The 18,912-nt window shown below is 51.4% G+C and overlaps 1 protein-coding gene across 1 annotated transcript in view; it reads right to left on the bottom strand.

The window, feature by feature from the left end:
- LOC119970193 (UDP-glucuronosyltransferase 2A1-like) overlaps positions 1–7,474 on the bottom strand; it is a 119,324-nt gene extending 111,850 nt beyond the window's left edge. The window contains exon 1 of the mRNA XM_038804426.1: positions 6,752–7,474. Within this exon, the coding sequence (XP_038660354.1) occupies positions 6,752–7,466 (715 nt within the window). The 5' untranslated portion in view covers positions 7,467–7,474. The remainder of the gene's footprint in view (positions 1–6,751) is intronic.
- Between the last annotated feature and the right edge of the window lie 11,438 nt (positions 7,475–18,912).

The following is an 18,912-nucleotide window of genomic DNA, read 5'->3' as shown; positions in this document are numbered from 1 at the left end:
GGTACTCGGAATTTAAAAAAAAAAGAGGACAGGGAAGAGCATCAAAGGCTTATAGAGGAGATGTTGGAAGTGGACAGGAGGTACAAGGGGTTGCAGGTCCGGCACTTTTAGGCAGCAAGAGGGTGTTTCAGGCTGGCTTTGATCGGTTGTCCACGGAGAAGCAGGTTCGCCAACTGAGGTGGGTGAGGGGAGCGATTTATGAGTATGGGGAGAAGCCTAGCCAGCCAACTTGCTGGCAGGCCAACTTTGGAGGAAGGCGGCGGAGAGGGAAATTGTCCAGGTGTGGACCAGATTAATAAGGTGTTTAAGGCATCATAGAATCATAGAATTTACAATGCATTTGAGTCTGCACCGACCCTTAGAAAGAGTACCCTACTAAAGCCCACACCTCCAGCCTATCTCGTAACCCAGTAACCCCACCTAACCTTTTTGAACACTAAGGGCAATTTAGCATGGCCAATCTACCAAAGCTGCACGTCTTTAGACTGTGGGAGGAAACCAGAGCACCCGGAGGAAACCCACGCCGACACTGGGAGAACGTGCAGACTCCGCACAGACAGTGACCCAGCCGGGAATCGAACCTGGGACCCTGGAGCTGGGAAGCAACAGTGCTAACCATTCTATTACTGTGCCGCCCCCATGTTTTGTGAAAATTTGAATCGGTTGGAATCACCGGGGGAGGATCAGGGGATGCGGGAGTTACTGGAGGGATTGGAGTAGCCGAGGCTGGAGGAGGAAGACATGGCTATACCCGAGAAGTCGGTGGGGGACAGGACGGAAAGGATGCAATCGGGGAAGGTGGGAGGGCCAGATGGGTTCCCAGTGGAGGATTACACTGCTGATGGTGGAGATGTTTGAGGAGGTGATAGGGAAGCGGGTGCTACCACAAACATTAGGGCAGGCCTCGATCTCCTTGCTGTTAAAGAAAGATAAGAACCCGATGGAGAGTGGGTCATACAGGCCTACGTCGCTACTGAATGTTGGCGTAAAAATGCTGGCGAAGGTACTGCCGACTAGGTTGGAGGGGTGCCTCCCGAAGGTGATAGGGAAGGTTGGCAAAAGGAAGGCAGGTATTCTCAAATATTAGGAGGTTATTAAATGTAATCATGACGCTGGCTGTGGCAAAGGAGTTAGAGGTGGTGGTTGCACTTGACGCGTAAAAGGCATTTGATCGAGTAGAATGGGGGTATTTGATGGCGGTTCTTGTGAGGTTTGGGATCGAGCCGAGATTTACTGAGTGGGTGTGGCAATTACATAAGGAACCGATGGTGAGTATCCATATAAACAACATGAGTTCAGGGTACTTTGCTCCACACCGGGGGACCAGGCAGGGATGTCCTATGTTCCCTCTGCTATTTGTATTAGCAATACAAATTGCAGACAATTTATTTTTATAAAAATCAGAGCCGGGTACATCGGTGGGGAACATAATAGAACTTCTCTGAAAATTTGGGTCTTTTTCAGGATATAAATTGAACCTGGAAAAGAGTGAATATTTTGTGGTGTCCCGGCTGGGAGTGGGGGAGGGGGTGGGAGGGCTGCCATTTCGCAGGGCGGCCAAATGTATTATATTACCATTGGGCAGTGGATGCTGGAAAAGGTGGAGTTGGGTTGGAAGTGGGGATTCCCAGTGGGCTAGAGTAGAGGAGGGTCTGTGTAGGTGGTCGGGGTTGAGGGCGCTGGCAACAGCACTGCTAACGATGGCCCCGGGCAAGTACTTTGGGAGTCCCGTGGTGGTGGCAACACTGAAGATTTGGAGGCTGTGGAGGCAGCATTTTAAGCTGGGGGACTTGGTCAGGGTAGATGCTGATTAGGGGGAACCATAGATTTGAGCCAGGGAAGCTGAACAGGATGTTTCGGAGATGGGAGGAGAGGGGGGAATCAGGGTATTAGAAGATGTGTTCCTGGGAAGGACGCTTTGCGAGGTTGGAACAGTGGGGGGAGATACATGGACTGGGGCAAGGGGAAGGGTTTACGTACCTACAGCTCCGAGAGTTTGCCCCCTCATTGTTGGAAGAGGTATTGACGGCAGGGGGAATGGAGAAGGGAACCTACAGGAGAATTTTGGGGGAGGACGGGGTGTCCATGGAGGAGATCAAAGCCAAGTGGGAGGAAGAGTTGGGGGAGGCTATGGAAGAAGGTGTGAGGTGCTCCGGAGGGTGAACACCTCAACCTCGTGCACGGGATTGGGTCTGATACAGCTGCAGGTAGTGTATAGGGTGCACCTAACGAAGGCACGGATGAGCCGACTCTTTGAGGGAGTGGAGGATGCATGTGAACGATTTGGGAGGAGCCCCGTAAACCACGTATATATGGTTTGGTCTTATCCGAAGCTGGAGAAGTATTGGAGGGAGGTTTTCTGGGTCATCTCGGAGGTAGGGCACGTGAACTTGGAATCAGAGCCCCACAAACCCATTATTGGGGTGTCGGACAGGTTTGTGAGAATTTAAGGTTTACAGTCTGGTGAAAATTTACAAATTTAGCCGGTCGGGTGCCTTGATCCTCCGCCGTGAGCGCCTCGGTCCCGGTGGTGATGCAGGCATCGACTTGGTCGCCTGTGACTCCGGGAGTCTGTTGTCCTCATCTTCATCCCGGGTGGAACCAGTGGGAGGACGGATCGTCCTGGGGCGGGGGCTGTACTGAGGTGCGCTGGGGGGAGGGTGGGTGGCGCCGGGGCAATCGGAGAGGGGGGTGTCGGGTGGTGTTGGGCCGTGGGTGGGGATCCAGCTGGTGCCAGGTCCTTGAGGGAGACTGTGTCCTGGCGGCCATCGGGGTACACCCGTACTCGGGTTCGCGTGCAGCAGTTGTACTCTTTCAACCAACGGGTCTGCCTTGTGAATCCGCACGTGTTTGCGGAGGAGGACGGGTCCTGGAGCTGCCAGCCACGTTGGGAGCGAAACACCGGAGGTGGACTTCCTAGGAAAGGTAAGGAGACATTCATGGGTGGTTTCATTAGTCGCAGTGCAGAGTAGCGATTGGATGGAGTGGACAAGTCAGGGTGGACCTCCTGCCAGCGGGTGACCGGGAGCCTTTTAGACTGTAGGGCCAGCTGGACGGCCTTCCAGACCGTCCCATTCTCCCGCTCCACCTGCCCGTTTCCCCGGGGGTTGGAGCTGGTCGTCCTGCTCGAGACGATTCCCTTGCTGAGCAGGAACTGACACAGCTCATCACTATAAAGGAGGCTCCCCAGTCGCTGTGGATGTAAGCGGGGAAACCGAATAGGGCGAAGATGCTGTTGAGTGCTTTAATGACCGTGGCAGACTTCATATCGGGGCATGGGATGGCGAAGGAGAATCTGGAGTATTCATCGACCACGTTCAGGAAGTACGTGGTTCGGTGGGTGGAGCGGCCCTTTGAAGTCCACGCTGAGGCACTCAAAGGGGCGGGAGGCCTTTACCAGGTGCGCTCGGTCTAGCCGGTAGAAGTGCGGTTTAGACTCCGCGCAGACCTGGCAGTCTCTGGTGACAGCCCTGACCTCCGCGATGGAGTAGGGCAGGTTGCGGACCTTTATGAAGTGAAAGAACCGGGTGACCCCTGGGTGACAGAGACCCTCGTGCAGGCCCCGGAGTCGGTCCACTTGTGCGCTGGCATCAGGGGGCTCGTTGAGCTTCCCAGGGGGAGTACAAAATCTCGTAATTGTAGGTGGTGAGCTCGATCCTCCACCTTAGGATTTTCTCATTTTTTTACTTGCCCCGCTGTGTATTATTAAACATGAAGGCCACCGACCGTTGGTCAGTGAGGAGAGTGAATCTCCTGCCGGCCAGGTAATGCCTCCAATGCCGCACAGCTTCTACTTTGGCTTGGGCCTCCTTTTTGACAGAGGAGTGCCGAATTTTGGAGGCATGGAGGGTGCAGGAAAACAATGCCACGGGTCTGCCTGCCTGGTTGAGGGTGGAGGCCAGAGCGACGTCCAATGCATCGCTCTCGACCTGAAAGGGGAGGGTCTCGTCGACCGCATGCATCGTGGCCTTGGCGATGCCCGCTTTGATGTGGTTGAAGGCCTGGCGGGCCTCAGCCGTCAGGGGGAAAATTGTGGAGTGGATGAGTGGGCGGGCCTTGTCCGCATAGTTAGGGACCCACTGGGCATAATAGGAGAAAAACCCCAGGCATCGTTTCAGGGCCTTGGGGTAGTGGGAGAGTGGGAGTTCCACGAGAGGTCGCATGCGGTTGGGGTCGGGCCCCAGAACTCCATTTTCCACAACACAGCCAAGGATGGCTAAGCAGTTGGTGCGGAACACGCACTTCATTTATTGTACGTGAGGTTCAGGAGTTTGGCGGTGTGGAGAAATTTGAAAAGGTTAGCGTCATGGTCCTGCCGGTTGTGGCCGCAGGTGGTGACGTTATCTAGGTACGGGAAGGTGGCCCGCAGCCTGTACCGGTCAACCATTCGGTCCATCTCACATTGGAAGACCGAGACCCTGTTAGTGACGCCGAAGGGAATCCTAAGGAAGTGGTAAAGGAGACCGTCCGCTTCAAACGCAGTGTAGGGGCGGTCCGCCTTGCGGATGGGGAGTTGCTGGTAGGCAGATTTCAAGTCCACTGTAGAAAAAACCCGGTACTGTGCAATCTGATTGACCATATTAGATATGCCTGGGAGGGGGTACGCATCGAGCTGCGTCTCCCGATTGATGGTCTGACTGTAGTCAATGACCATCCTGTGTTTTCCCCCAGTCTTTACTACTACCACTTGGGCTCTCCAGGGGGTGTTGCTGGCCTCGATGATGCCTTCCCGCAGCAGCCGCTGGACCTCAGACCTGATGAAGGTCCTGTCCTGGGCACTGTACCGTCTGCTTCTGGTGGCGACGGGTTTGCAATCCCTGGTGAGGTTTGCAAACAGGGAAGGTGGGTCGACCTTAAGGGTCATGAGGCCGCATACGGTGAGGGGTGGTAGGGGTCCGCCGAATTTTAGAGTTAGGCTTTGGAGGTTGCACTGGAAGTCCAGGCTGAGTGACAGGGCAGCGCAGAGGTTGGGGAGGACAAAGGGCCGGAGGTTGATGAACTCTCCGCCCTGGACGGTGAGGGTGGCGACACAGTACCCCCGGATTTCAACGGAATGGGATCCGGAGGCCAGGGAGATTCTCTGGGTCATGGGGTGTACCGCGAGGGAGCAGCGCCTTACCGTAGAGGGGCGGATGAAGCTTTCCGTGCTCCCGGAGTCAAGAAGGCAGGATGTCTTGGGCCCATCGACTTTCACCGTCGTCGCCGCAGTTGTGAGGTTGTGCAGCCGGGACTGGTCGAGCGTGATGGAGGACAGTTGCGGCTGGTGTTGGTAGGCCCAGGCTGGTCGGCGGCGGTGGCAAGCGATGAATGGCCAGATGAAGTGCCCGGCGAGCAGGGGTCCCGAGGCGCCGTCCAAAATGGCGCTGAAGATGGCGGCCCCCACAGAGCGCACGTGGCGGGCGGCATTAAAGATGGCGGCGCCAACGGGCCGCACGTGGGCTGCGGGGACGAAAATGGCGGCACCCACGTGTCACACGTGGGGGGTGCAGGAACAATGGGGCCTAGATACAACAGCGATCGACCGGGCCTGGCACACAGCAGCGAAATGTCCCTTCTTCCCGCAGGTCTTGCAGATTGCACTCCACGCCAGGCAGCGCTGCCGGGGGTGCTTTGTCTGCCCGCAGAAACAGCATTTGGGCCCCCCCGGGGTTGGCTGGCTGCCGCATGGCACAGGCTTGGGGTTGGCTGGGGGCAGCCGCTAGTGCGGCCCACGATGTCCGTGCGGTCGGGCGCGTACGACAGTACATTGTGGGAGGCTACCATTAGCGAGTTTGCGAGTTGCCTGGTCGCCGCGAGGTCGAGCGTACCCCCTTCTAATAGGCGCTGGCGGATGTACGCCGACCACATGCCCGTAACGAAAGCATCCCTGATTAAGAGTTCTGTATGCTCAACGGCCGAAACTCCATAGCTCCATAGCTTCAGTGTAAGTGGGCGCAACCTGGATAAGGGGAAAAATCTCGGAGCTCACCCGTGAGAACAGGATCTGGAGTTTCTGTGCTTCTGAGGGTTGTTCTGTCGCTCATCCGAGGTAGCTTTCGAAGGCCGACGTGGCGTTGGCTGCTTGAGGGTGCAGCTGTAGGCGATCTGGCTTGATGCATAGTTCCATCGATGTAATATCTCTGCTTAATAAATTGATGCACTATCAATTACGACGAGACGAGAGTAGAGAGTAATCAAGGCTTTATTAAGCAGAGATGTGTTGCCTCCTGCAGCTGCTACCAGAAATGGGAGCAGCTCGGTGTGCACACACATTTATACTCCGCCTACTGGGCAGAGCCAGCAGACAGGGATCTACCCCCGTACCTGTAGTACAGGGGCCTTACCGTATTACCTCTAATACAACTATTATACAAACAGGGGTGACTACCACTGTGACCTGCTTGAATTTCTGACTCTCGAGAAGGGGAAGGATGAGCTGAGGGGGATGAAGGGAAGGTTCTACAATTCATGGAGACTGTTTATGATGCACTTGTGAGCACTGATTGCCATCGAACATTAGGGGGGAGGGGAACAGAGGGGTTGGGGTTATTGTTGTTTTTGATTACCCTGTTAACTGATTGACTGTTTATTTTTTTTACCAGGAATGTACGGGTGGATGTTTTGACCTCTATATTGAAGCGGGGGTGGGGGGGGGGGGGTTTAATCCTTTTGTTGTTTATTTGATGAAAATGTTGAAAATGAGGGGAATGAAAAGATTTAAAACTAATAGTACAATCCATTTGACATCAGGAAGTGAAACTGTTCAACTCACCTAAAGCTTCACTGTAATACGAGTCCCACTCGCGCCACAACTGATTGCACACCCAAGCGTACATAAAGGAGTAAAAGACATTTTGGAATCTCTCAGTAAAGGTCATCTTATCAGTAAACTCGGACATAGTTGTAGGTACATAGGAAGGAGGAGCTGGGATTTGTCCACTGAGTCTTTCCATGGCAAATCCTGGAGAGAATCTCAAGGTGAAGATGAAGGGAATTCCCAGCTTCATAGCCAGAAGGTCACCACAATAATACGTAGGGTCAGCCAACAGGACTTTAAAGTTAGATTCTTTCAGTTTTTGCAGCAGTTTATGGTTCTTGATCATTCCATCACAGATCTGCCGGAGCAGTTTTGTATCATTTGCTATCAGCTCAGAGAATCTTCTGTATCTACTCCAGTAAGATAAATGTGGTTTCTCGTAAATGGAGAATTCGAGGAAGCCATCCAGAACATCTCTGATTACCTCACTGGTAAACGGCACTTGAAATACTTCAAACGACATGGGTGAGGGCTCAGAATAATTGACGTAAAGCGCAGCCGAATATACAACCACAGTAACGTTATGACCCCTCTCGATCAACTCCCAAATGACGGGTTTCAGATTAATCCAGTGGCTGGCTTCTGCAGACCAGATCAGCACTTTATCACCAGTAACCCCTTGGAGAGATAGAAACACTGCAAAGAGATGCCTGAGTTGCATGGTGCCCATTTGAAATGACTCAGTCGCAGCTGTACACTGAATCCTTGAATAAAGACGAGAAAGTTGCTCCTACTAGTAAGGGGCTGAACAAAAACATGTCCATTTGTTGCCACATGAGCTTTTTAATCGGACAAAGTTCAATTTTGCAAAGTAAAATTGAAGGAAACCTAAAACCTGGACTGGATTGAAAAATGTTGGGATTGGATCTAGATTGAATGATTCAATCATAACTTACAAAATGAATTAGATGTATCTCCTTTTTTATTCATTCATGGGATGTGGCCATCCATATACTTGAAAAGGAAATATTGGCAGGTCTGCTGAGTGTGGTAGTATGACTAGGGGTATTACGGTACCTGGAAGTGAGCTGCTATTGGTGCAGAGGACTCGCTGCCCATTGGCCCGGGTAAGTCATGTGCCTCTCAGCTGATTGGCTGAGAGGTAGGTAGCTCCGCCTACGAGGCGGGATATAAGAACCCGTGCTTCCCGGCAGTCGGCCTTTCTTCTGTACGTCTGCTGCCGGGCACACATCTTGTGCATTAAAGCCTATCGTTTGGATCTCATCTTCGTCTCGTGTCCATTGATTGTGCATCACTGAGAATAATAGGAGCAATGGGATTTATCGGAAACTTTTTTTAAAAAAGCCAGCACAGACATGATATGCCGACTGACCCCACCCCCCCCCACCCACCCCATACACACACACACTTCAGTTCTGTAAGATTCTATTCCCTGGGTGGTTATCCAATGGATTTCCTTGAATGCATAAACACCACTGAAAAGCAGTCACAATCCCTGCTCGGTAAATCAGCTGATTTGGCCTGATGTCATGTGGCGCTTGTTACCTCCATTCCAATCAATTGTGACCCATGGTCATACAGTGACAATAATGCCCTCCCAAAACACAAAGAGCTTCAAAGCAAATAGGACACCAATACAGAGCCAACTGTGCCCATACTGGCTGCAAACCAGAAGCAGCTGACACTGAACTTTGCCGCAATTTAGCAGTTGGCTTGGTTGCAGAGGAGATAAGGGAATGGCAGACATGTAGCATCAGCATGTAACTGGGAACCACACAACCAATAGAAATAGAAGCATCCAGATGTCCCCAAACACTTTATAGACCATGAAGTACATTTGAGGCGTATTTACAGTTGCAATGTGGCAGTCAATTTTCCCATAGACAGATCCCACAAACAGCAATAAAATAATTACCAGATAATCCATTTTGCAATGACGGACTGTCCAATGTTCAACGTTACATAATATCCAATGGAAAATTCCAACCTATCCTTCATAATAATAATAATCTTTATTGTCACAAGTAGGCTTACATTAACACTGCAATAAAGTTACTGTGAAAAGCCCCTAGTCTCCACACCCTGGCGCCTGTTCAGGTACACAGAGGGAGAATTCAGAATGTCCAATTCACCTAACAGAACGTCTTACAGAAGGTGTGGGAGGAAACCGGAGCACCCGGAGGAAACCCACGCAGACACAGGGAGAACGTGCAGACTCCGCACAGACAGTGACCCAAGCCGGGAATCGAACCTGGGACCCTGGCGCTGTGAAGCAACAGTGCTAACCGCTGGGCTGTGTGCTGCCCACTGAGAAAGATTGTGAACATTCTTGTCAAAGACTTTCCAACCAACCATGTTGACAGACATTATGCTCACCCCAAATGGTAGTTTGTGATTTTTCCTTTTTTTGACCTGCAGTTAGAATGGAGTTGTGAGAGATTAGCAAAGGAATTAATGACTTGATATTACACGCATAACCCTGGTGCCAAACAGAAATGCTGCCTAAAGACTCTGCAGTTTGTATGGAACTCAGGTACACTTGGAAATGCAATACACGCAAATCACCTCAATCATTTACAATTGTTTTTTGTTCCATCTATCCAAACACAACTTTGGCCAAAAGCTCCTAAATTACAGAGTCTCATATTACTAGATTCCTGCAACTATACATGAAGGCTCTCCTTAAACTGGATTTTCAGGCCCCCCAGGAAACAAGTTAATTTATTTTTCTGTTGTCAGTACAAGTTTTTGAGTGTTTATCTTTCAATGTAGCTTCACTGAGATCAGCTCTGCATTATTGGATTTTTCAATGTATGATTATAAGTCACATTAATAACTGAACAGCGCATCTGTTTAAATATGTGCTGTGCGTAGTGCGCATGAGTGGTTAGCACTGCTGCCTCACAGCGCCAGGGACCCGGGTTTGATTCTGACCTCAAGTGACTGTGTGGAATTTGTACTTTCTCCCAGTGTCCTCCGGGTGCTCCGGTTTCCTCCCACAGTCCAAAGATGTACAGGTTAGGTGGATTGAGCATGTTAAATTGCCCTTAGTGACCAAAAGGTTAGGCAGGATCACAGGGATGGAGAAGCAGATTATGCCTGGGTGGGGTGCTCTTTTGGAGGGTAGGTGCAGAGTCGATGGGCCGAATGGCCTCCTTCTGCACTGTAGGGCAGGGGTTTTAAAACTCAGAGTCGCGGCCCGCGGGTGGGTCGTAATTGTAGGTGGAGAGCTCGATCCTCCACCTCAAGATCTTATCATTCTTGATCTTGCCACGCTGTGTGTTATTGAACATGAAGGCTACTGACTGTTGGTCAGTGAGGAGAGTGAATCTCCTGCCGGCCAGGTAATGCCTCCAATGCCACACAGCTTCAACGATAGCTTGGGCCTCTTTTTCGATGGACGAGTGCCGAATTTCTGAGGCATGAAGGTGCGGGAGAAGAATGCCACGGGTCTACCTGCCTGATAGAGGATGCCGGATAGGGCGACGTCTGATGCGGCGCATTCCACTTGAAAGGGCAGCGCCTCGTCTACTGCGTGCATCCCGGCCTTGGCGATATCGGCTCTGATACAGGCGAAGGTATGTTGAGCCTCGGCCGTCAGGGGACAATGGGTGGACTGTACGAGTGGGCGGGCCTTGTCCGCATAGTTTGGGATGCACTGGGGATAGTATGAAAAGAACCCCAGGCAGCTATTGAAGGCCTGGGGGAAGTGGGGGAGGGGGAGCTCCATGAGGGGGCGCATGCGGTCGGGATCGGGCCCCAGAACTCCGTTCTGGACCACATAGCTGAGGATGGCTAAGCGGTTTGTACTGAACACGCACTTCTACTTGTTATACGTGAGGTTTAGGAGAGTGGCAGGTGGAGAAATTTGGCAAGGTTGGCGTCATGGTCTTGCTGATCATGGCCGCAGATGGTGATGTTGTCTAGGTACGGAAAGGTGGCCCGCAAACCGTACCGGTCGACCATTCGGTCCATCTCCCTTTGGAAGACCGAGACCCCGTTGGTGACGCCAAAGGGACCCCTGAGGAAGTGATAGAGGCGACCGTCTGCCTCGAAGGCAGTGTATGGACGGTCCGCTTTACGGATGGGGAGCTGGTGGCAGGCGGATTTGAGGTCTACCGTTGAGAAGACCCAGTACTGTGCAATCTGATTGACCATATCAGATATGCGTGGGAGGGGGTATGCGTCGAGCTGCGTGTACCGATTGATGGTCTGGCTGTAGTCCACGACCATTCTGTTTCTCTCCCCAGTTTTAATTATACCACTTGGGCTCTCCAGGGGCTGTTGCTGGCTTCGATGATGCCTTCCCGAAGCAGCCGCTGGACCTCGGACCTGATGAAGGTCCTGTCCTGGTGCTGTACCGTCTGCTCCTGGTGGCGACGGGTTTGCAATCCGAGGTTAGATTTGCAAAGAGGGAAGGTGGATCGACCTTTAGGGTCGCGAGGCCGCACACATTAAGGGGTGATAGGGGCCCGCCGAATTTCAGTTATAGGCTCTGGAGGTTACACTGGAAGTCCAGGCCGAGTAGCAGCGCCTTACCGTGTCCGGGAGGATGAAGCTTTCAGTGCTCCCGGAGTCCAGCAGGCAAGAGGTCACGTGTCCGTTGATCTTAACGCTGGTCGATGCGGTGGCCAGGTTGTGCGGACGAGACTGGTCTATGGTCACTGAGGCAAGTCGTGGTTAGCCGTCGCTGGTGTCGGATGATGGGGTGCCCGGGGGGACACGGGTCCTGGAACGCTGGTGGTGCCCATGTGTCATGGGGAGACAAGATGGCGGCGCCCATGGGCCGCACATGGCAGGGGTTGAACAAGATGGTGGCGCCCATGGGTCGCACGTGTTGCGTGGAGGGGAAGATGGCGGCACCCTCTGGCCGCACGGTCTGAGGGGGAGAAGATGGCGGTGCCCACTGGCCGCGCTCGGTCTGATGGGGAGAAGATGGCGGCGCCCACTGACCACACGTGGTCCGTGGTTAGTTATTGTCCGTAAACGAGGGGGGTGGGGGTAATAGCGGCGACTGCGCTGGCCTGGCAACAGCGCGGCGAAATGCCTCTTCTTACCGCAAGCCTTACAAAGGGCAGCGCGGGCCGGGCAGCGTTGGCGGGGGTGTTTCTGCTGGCCACAAAAGTAACATTGGGGACCCCCGGAGTTCACTGGCTGGGGCGTGGCGCAGGCGTATTGGCTGAGTAACGCCCCCGCTGGGGTGGCCGTCTGTGGGGTCCACGATGCGTAGGAGGGGTGGGCCGCCCTGCTGGAGGCGTATGCCTGAACATTGCGCGAGGCGATCGTCATAGAGAGCGCTAGCTTCTTTGTCTCTGCGAGATCAAGCGTGGCCCCTTCTAAAAGTCACTGGCGTATGAGGTCCGACCCAATCCCCGTGACAAAAGCGTCCCGCATAAGGAGGTTAGAATATTCAGTGGCCGTAACGGCCTGACAGTCACAGTCCCGGATAAGTGGGATTAGGGCCCGCCAGAAGTCTTCTATGGACTCACCAGGGAGTTGAGAGCGAGTGGCGAGCACGTGCCTGGCAAAGAGCGTGTTCGTCTTCTGGGCGTAATTTCTTTAAGTAGCGCCATGGCTTCGGCGTAGTTTGGTGAACCTGGATCAGCGGAAAGACGTTGGAGATCAACCTCGAGTACAGTATCTGTATTTTCTGGGCCTCCGGAACAGGGCTTGCGGTGAGTTGATGTACACCTCGAAACAAGCTAGCCAGTGCTTAAAGTCCTTTTTGGCGTCGCTTGATTGCGGATCCAGCTGCAGGCGATCCGGTTTGAAACGGAGGTCCACCTTCTGAAAATCTTAGAGCAATAAATTGATGCACGATCAATTGCACAAACACGAGAGTTGGATACAACTGTGGCTTTATTGCTCTAAGATGTGTGGCCTCCCACAGCAGCTGGCGAAATGGCTGCTGCACGGATGACACACATATTTATACTCCGCCTACTGGGCGGAGCCAGCAGGCAGGGACTACCGTCTTACCTGTAGTACAGGTCCTACCATACCTCACCTAATACAGGTGCAACAGTGGTTTACCACAATGGGAATACTGGAGGAATTTGGTCGGTTCTCATGTTACAAACTGAATATGGCCAAGAGCGAGGTCTTCGCGATCCAGGCAAGGGGGCAGCAAAGGAGACTGAGGGAGATGCTGTTTAAAGTGGTGGGAAGGAGTTTTAGGTACCTAGGGATTCAGGTGACAAGGGACTGGGGTCAGCTACATAAACTAAATTTGGACAGGGTGATTGAGCAAGTGAAAGGGGACTTCCGTAGGTAGGACGTGCTCCCACTGTCATTGGCGGGGAGGGTACAGACTGTGACAATGACAGTCCTCCCGAGATTGCTGTTTGTGTTTCAGTGTCTCCAATCTTCATCCCCAAGGCAATTTTTAGGAAGGTGAACGCGGCGATCTAGGGTGTTATATGGGCCAGGAAAGCCCCGAGGGTGAAGAAAGTCCTTCTTGAGCGGGGGCGCGGGGAGGGAGGCTTGGCCCTTCCAAACTTTATTAACTATTACTACGCGGCCAATATTTTGATGGTTAGGAAATGGGTAGTGGGGGAGGGGTCGGCATGGGAGCGAGTGGAGGCGACATCTTGCAAGGGCACAAGTCTGAAGGCACCTCTGCCGTTCTCGCCGGCTCGTTACTCCACAAATCCAGTGGTAGTGGCAGCCCCAAGAGTGTGGGGGCAATGGAGGCAGCACATGAGACTGGACGGGGCATCAGTGTGGTCATCGATCTGTGATAACCACCGGTTCACTCCAGGGAAGCTGGATGGGGGCTTTGGGAGGTGGCAGTGGGCAGGGATTGAGACATTTGGGGATCTCTTCATTGAGGAGGGTTTCCCAAGCCAGGAGGAGCTCGAGGAATTACCAGGTGGGAACGGATTCCGGTACCTGCAGGTACGGAATTTTGTCCGGAGGCAAATTCCAAGCTTCCCTCGCCTCCGTCTCAGGGGACTACAGGAGAAGGCGATGTCTAAAACAGGGATTGGGGATGGGAGGGTCTCGGAAATATATAAGGAACTGATGGAGTGGGAAGGGGTCCCATTCGGGGAGGTGAAGAGAAAGTGGGAAGAAGAGTTGGGAGGGGAGTTGGAAGTCGGGCTATGGGAGAAAGCCCTGAGGAGAGTCAATGCATCCTCATTGTGTGCCAGGCTTAGCCTGATCCAGTTGAAGGTCCACAGGACTTATATGACTGTGGCCCGAATGAGTAGGCTTTTTGAGGAGGTGGGAGGTGGAAGACAGATGTGGGCGGTGCGGCGGAAGCCCGGCGAATCATGTACATATATTTTGGACCTGTCCGAAGCACAGGGGATTTTGGCAAGGCTTCTCAGAAGTCATGTCAGAGGTCCTGGGAGGAAGGGTGACTCCAAGTCTAGAGGTGGCAATATTTGGAGTGTCAGAAGATCTGGGAGCTCAGGGAGGGAGAGAGGCCGATGTTTTGGCCTTTGCCTCCCTGGTGACCGGGAGACGGATTTTGCTGGGATGGAGCGACTTGGAGCTCCAAAGTCGGGGGTGTGGGTCAGTGGCATGGCAGAGTTTCTTAGGCTAGAGAAGATTAAGTTCGCCTTAAGGGGGGGGGGGGGGGGGGGGAGGTGGTGGTGGGGGGGAGGCATGGATGTGAGAATAATGGCAGGCAGTCCTAATATATGGGTCGCCAGGAGTTAGGGTGGGGGGAAGTGGGTATGTTATAGTGGGGCTTTGCGTGTGTTGGACTGTTCTGTGTTTAGAATGTAAAAATTCTAATGCCTCGCTAAAATATTTCTAAAAAAAATTTGTTTTAAATATATACTATAATATTTCTATTTTCATCTTTAGTAGGGATTGCATTATTTAAGCTAACAGGTCTCTAGATATGTTCTGCCTCCTTTTAAAAGTATATGGGACGGGTTTTCCGACCCCCCCCCCCCCTGCCGGGTCGGATTTGGCGGGGGCGGAAAATCACGCCGCGCCGGACAGGTGGCCATTGCCACAGCCTCCCCGGCGATTCTCTCGGGCCGCGCAGGGCCAGTGCCAGCACCTCCCCGGCGATTCTCCGGGCCGCGATTGGCCGGGTGGCCACCCGTTTTCGGCCGTCCCACCGGCCTATGTTACACAGGTATTTACCGGCTGGACCTGGCTCTGAGGGTGGCCTCCAGGGTCCACAGGGGGGGGGGGGGGGGGGGGGGGGGATGATCAGGCCCAGGGAGGTGCCCCCATGGTGGCCTGGCCCGCAATTGGGTCCCCCCCCGCGCATGCGCTGGGATGACGCCAGCATGCGCTGACGCTCCCGCGCATGTGCCAAGTCGCGCCGGACGGCGGAGGCCCTTTGCCGCCAGTTGGCGTGACGCCAAGCCCCTTCCGCGCCAACCGGCGCGGCGCAAACCGCTCCAATGCCGGCCTAGCCCCTGAAGGTGCCAGAGTGGCCCATCCCGCCCCTGCCGGTTCGCGGAGAATCCCACCCATGTATTTTGTTAGTTATTCACCAACCCAGTTTTATTCAATATATGTGAGCAATTTTCATACTTAAAGAAGGGATACATGATATGGATTGAGGGTTTCCTTGGGATCTAGTTTTTTTGGGGAATTCCACCTATTTTATGTTCGGACATATTCGAATGAGGTTTGCAGGAAATTTGAAAGAAGCTCAACGTTCCCATACCAGCCTCCCCGGACAGGCGCCGGAATGTGGCGACTAGGGGCTTTTCACAGTACCTTCATTGAAGCCTACACGTGACAATAAGCGATTTCATTTCATTTTTCACATCTGAAGAGGGGGCACGTGAAAGACTGCATTTCAGGATGTGCTAACTGAAAAAACTTGTGGTAAATGTTCTGAAAATAACTAACTGCATTGTGAAATCAGCCGGCAATTGGATGTAATATATCCATGTAACATGCTGTTAATTTACCTTTGTTCTTTCATGGGATGTGAGCATCACAGACCCTCAGGGGATTTAGGCCCCCTATTAGTAGTCACAATGTGGGGTAGAAAATAAATCAGGAGATAGAAAAGGCATGTAAAAAAGGCAATATTACAATAATCATGGGGGACTTCAATATGCAGGTGGACTGGAAAAATCTGGTTGGTAGTGGATCCCAAAAAAAGGAATTTGTGGAATGTGTAAGAGATGTTTTTTTGGAACAGCTTGTGACAGAGCCTACCAGGGAACAGGCAATTCTGGATGTGGTGATGTGTAATGAGGCAGATTTGATTAAGGAACTTAATCTGAAGGAACCCTTAGGGAGCAGTGACCACAAAACACCCTGCAGTTTGAGAGGGAGAAGCTGCAATCAGATGTAACGGTATTACAATTAAATAAGGGTAACTACAAAGACATGAGGGAGGAGCTGGCCAGATTTGATTGGAAAAGGAGCCGAGCAGGGAAGACAGTGGAACAGCAATGGCAGGAGATTTTGGGGGTTATTCGGGAGGCACAACAGAAATTCACCCCAAGGAGGGGGAAACATGCTAAGACGAGGACAAGGCATCCATGGTTGACGAGGGAAGTCAAGGGCAGCATAAAAGGAAAAGCAAAAGCATACAAAGGGGCGAGGATTAGTGGGAAGACAGAGGATTGGGAAGCCTTTAAAAGCGATCAGAGGACAACTAAAAAGCAATAAGGGGAGAGAAGATGAAATATGAGTGCAAACTAGCTGGTAAAATTAAAGAAGATAGGAAGAGTTTTTTTCAATATATAAAAGGTAAGAAAGAGGCAAAAATAGACATTGGACCACTGGAAAATGTGGCTGGAGAAGTAATAATAGGAAACAAAAAATGACAGAGGAACTGAATAGTTACTTTGCATCACTCTTCACGGTGGAAGACACCAGTGGGATGCCAGAGCTCCAGGAGAATCAGGGGACAGAGGTGAGTGCAGCGACCATCACTAAGGAGAAGGTTCCGGGGAAACTGAAAGGTCTGAAGGTGGATAAATCACCTGGACCAGATGGACTACACCCCAGGGCTCTAAAAGGGATAGCTGAGGAGATTGTGGAGGCATTGCTTGTGATCTTTCAGGAATCACTGGAGGCAGGAAGGGACCCAGGGGACTGGAAAGTGGCTAATGTAACACCACTGTTTAAGAAGGGAGGGATGCAGAAGATGGGAAATTATAGGCTGGTAAGATTTTAGAGTTCATTATTAAAGATGAGATTGTGGAATACTTGGAAGTGCATGGTAAAATAGGACTGAGTCAGCACAGCTTTGTCAAAGGGAAGTCATGTCTGACAAATCTGTTAGAGTTCTTTGAGGAGGTAACAAGTAAGTTAGACAAAGGAGAACCAGTGGATGTGATTTATTTAGATTTCCAGAAGGCCTTTGACAAAGTGCCGCATAGGAGACTGTTAAGTAAGTTAAGAGCCCATGGTGTTAAGGGCAAGATCTGGCATGGATAGAGGAATGGCTGACTGGCAAAAAGCAGAAAATGGGGATAAAGGGGTCCTTGTCACAATGGCAGCCGGTGACTAGTGGTGTGCCTCAGAGGTCTGTGCTCGGACCACAACCTTTCACAGTATACATTAATGATCTGGAAAAAGGAACTGAAGGCACTATTGCTAAGTTTGCAGATGATACAAAAATCTGTAGAAGGACAGGTAGTATTGAGGAAGCAGGTAGGCTTCAGAAGGACTTCGACAGGCTAGGAGAGTGGGCAAAGAAGAAGTAGATGGAATACAATGTGGGAAAGTGTGAGGTTATGCACTTTGGAAGGAGAAATGGAGGCATAGACTATTTTCTAAATGGGGAAATGCTTAGAAAATCAGAAGCACAAAAGGACTTGGGAGTCCTTGTTCACAATTCTCTTAATGTTAACGTGTAGGTTCAGTCGGCAGTTAGAAAGGCAAATGCAATGTTAGCATTCATGTCGAGAAGGCTAGAATACAAGACCAGGGATGTACTTCTGAGGCTACATAAGGCTCTGGTCAGACCCCATTTGGAGTATTGTGAGCAGTTTTGGGCCCGTATCTAAGGAAGGATGTGCTGGCCTTGGAAAGGTTCTAGAGAAGGTTCACAAGAATGATCACTGGAATGAAGAGCTTGTCATATGAGGAACGGTTGAGGACTCTGCGTCTGTACTTGTTAGAACTTAGAAGGATGAAAGGGGATCTTATTGAAACTTACAGGATACTGTGAGGCCTGGATATAGTAAATGTGGAGAGTATGTTTCCAATTGTAGAAATACTAGAAGCAGAGGACAGAATCTCAGACTAAAGGGACAATCCTCTAAAACAGAGATGAGGAGGAATTCCTTCAGTCAGAGGGTATTTAATCTGTGGAACTGTTTGCCACCGAAGGCTGTGGAGGCCAAATCACTGAGTGTCTTTAAGACACAGATAGATAGGTTCTTGATTAATAAGGGGACCAGGGGTTATGGGGAGCTGGCACGGATTTCTGTAGAGAAAATCGAGCTTAACTAACTTACTGGAGATTTTTTGAGGAGGTAATAGAATGGGCCGATAAGGGTAATGCTGTTGATGTGGTGTGGTGTACATGGACTTTCAAAAGGCTTTCAATATGATACCACTTGTGAGAAAAGGTATAGAGCATGGAATAAAAGGGACAGTAGCAGCAGGGGTACAAAATTGGCTGAATAATAGGAAGTAGAGAATAAAAGTCAACGGATATTTTTGGGCAGCAGGAAGGTTTGCAGTGTTGTTACCCAAGGGTCGGTATTGGGACTATTGCTTTTCAAGATATATATTAATGATCCCGGTCTAGATGTGCAGAGGACAATTTCAAAGTTTGCGGATGATACAAAACTTGGAAGTATTGTATACAGTGAAGCAGGGCCGGTGCTAGGAATTGCGGGCCCAATTAGAAAAGTGATGGCGGGGCCCCTACTCTACAAAAGTAAAAATTTATGTATGTTATATTTCGTGTAGTATGCTCGTCTTTAACCAAAAAAAAAACATTAAATGCTTGATATACTAAAATTTTGAAACTTACTTACCCGGTGCGGAAGGATTTGGCGGCGCAGGGCTGAAGGATTTGTCGACGGTAATGCGGTGCGTTCCCCAAAAAGTAAAAACTACCCTATAGTTCCTCTTAGAATACAGAAAAGGCTTCAAACGGTAACTCTGTCGCCGCTGGCGCGGGGCCCCCTTTAGGTGCGGGGCCCAATTTGATGAAATTGGTCAAATAGGCTTAAAACCGGCCCTGCAGTGAAGAAGACAGTCAA

The sequence above is a fragment of the Scyliorhinus canicula genome, chromosome 8 (assembly GCF_902713615.1).
Source record: "Scyliorhinus canicula chromosome 8, sScyCan1.1, whole genome shotgun sequence".
In the NCBI taxonomy this organism is placed as follows: Eukaryota; Metazoa; Chordata; class Chondrichthyes; order Carcharhiniformes; family Scyliorhinidae; genus Scyliorhinus; species Scyliorhinus canicula.
Note: the sequence above shows the minus strand (reverse complement) of the source record. Positions and strands in the feature narration are given on the sequence as shown.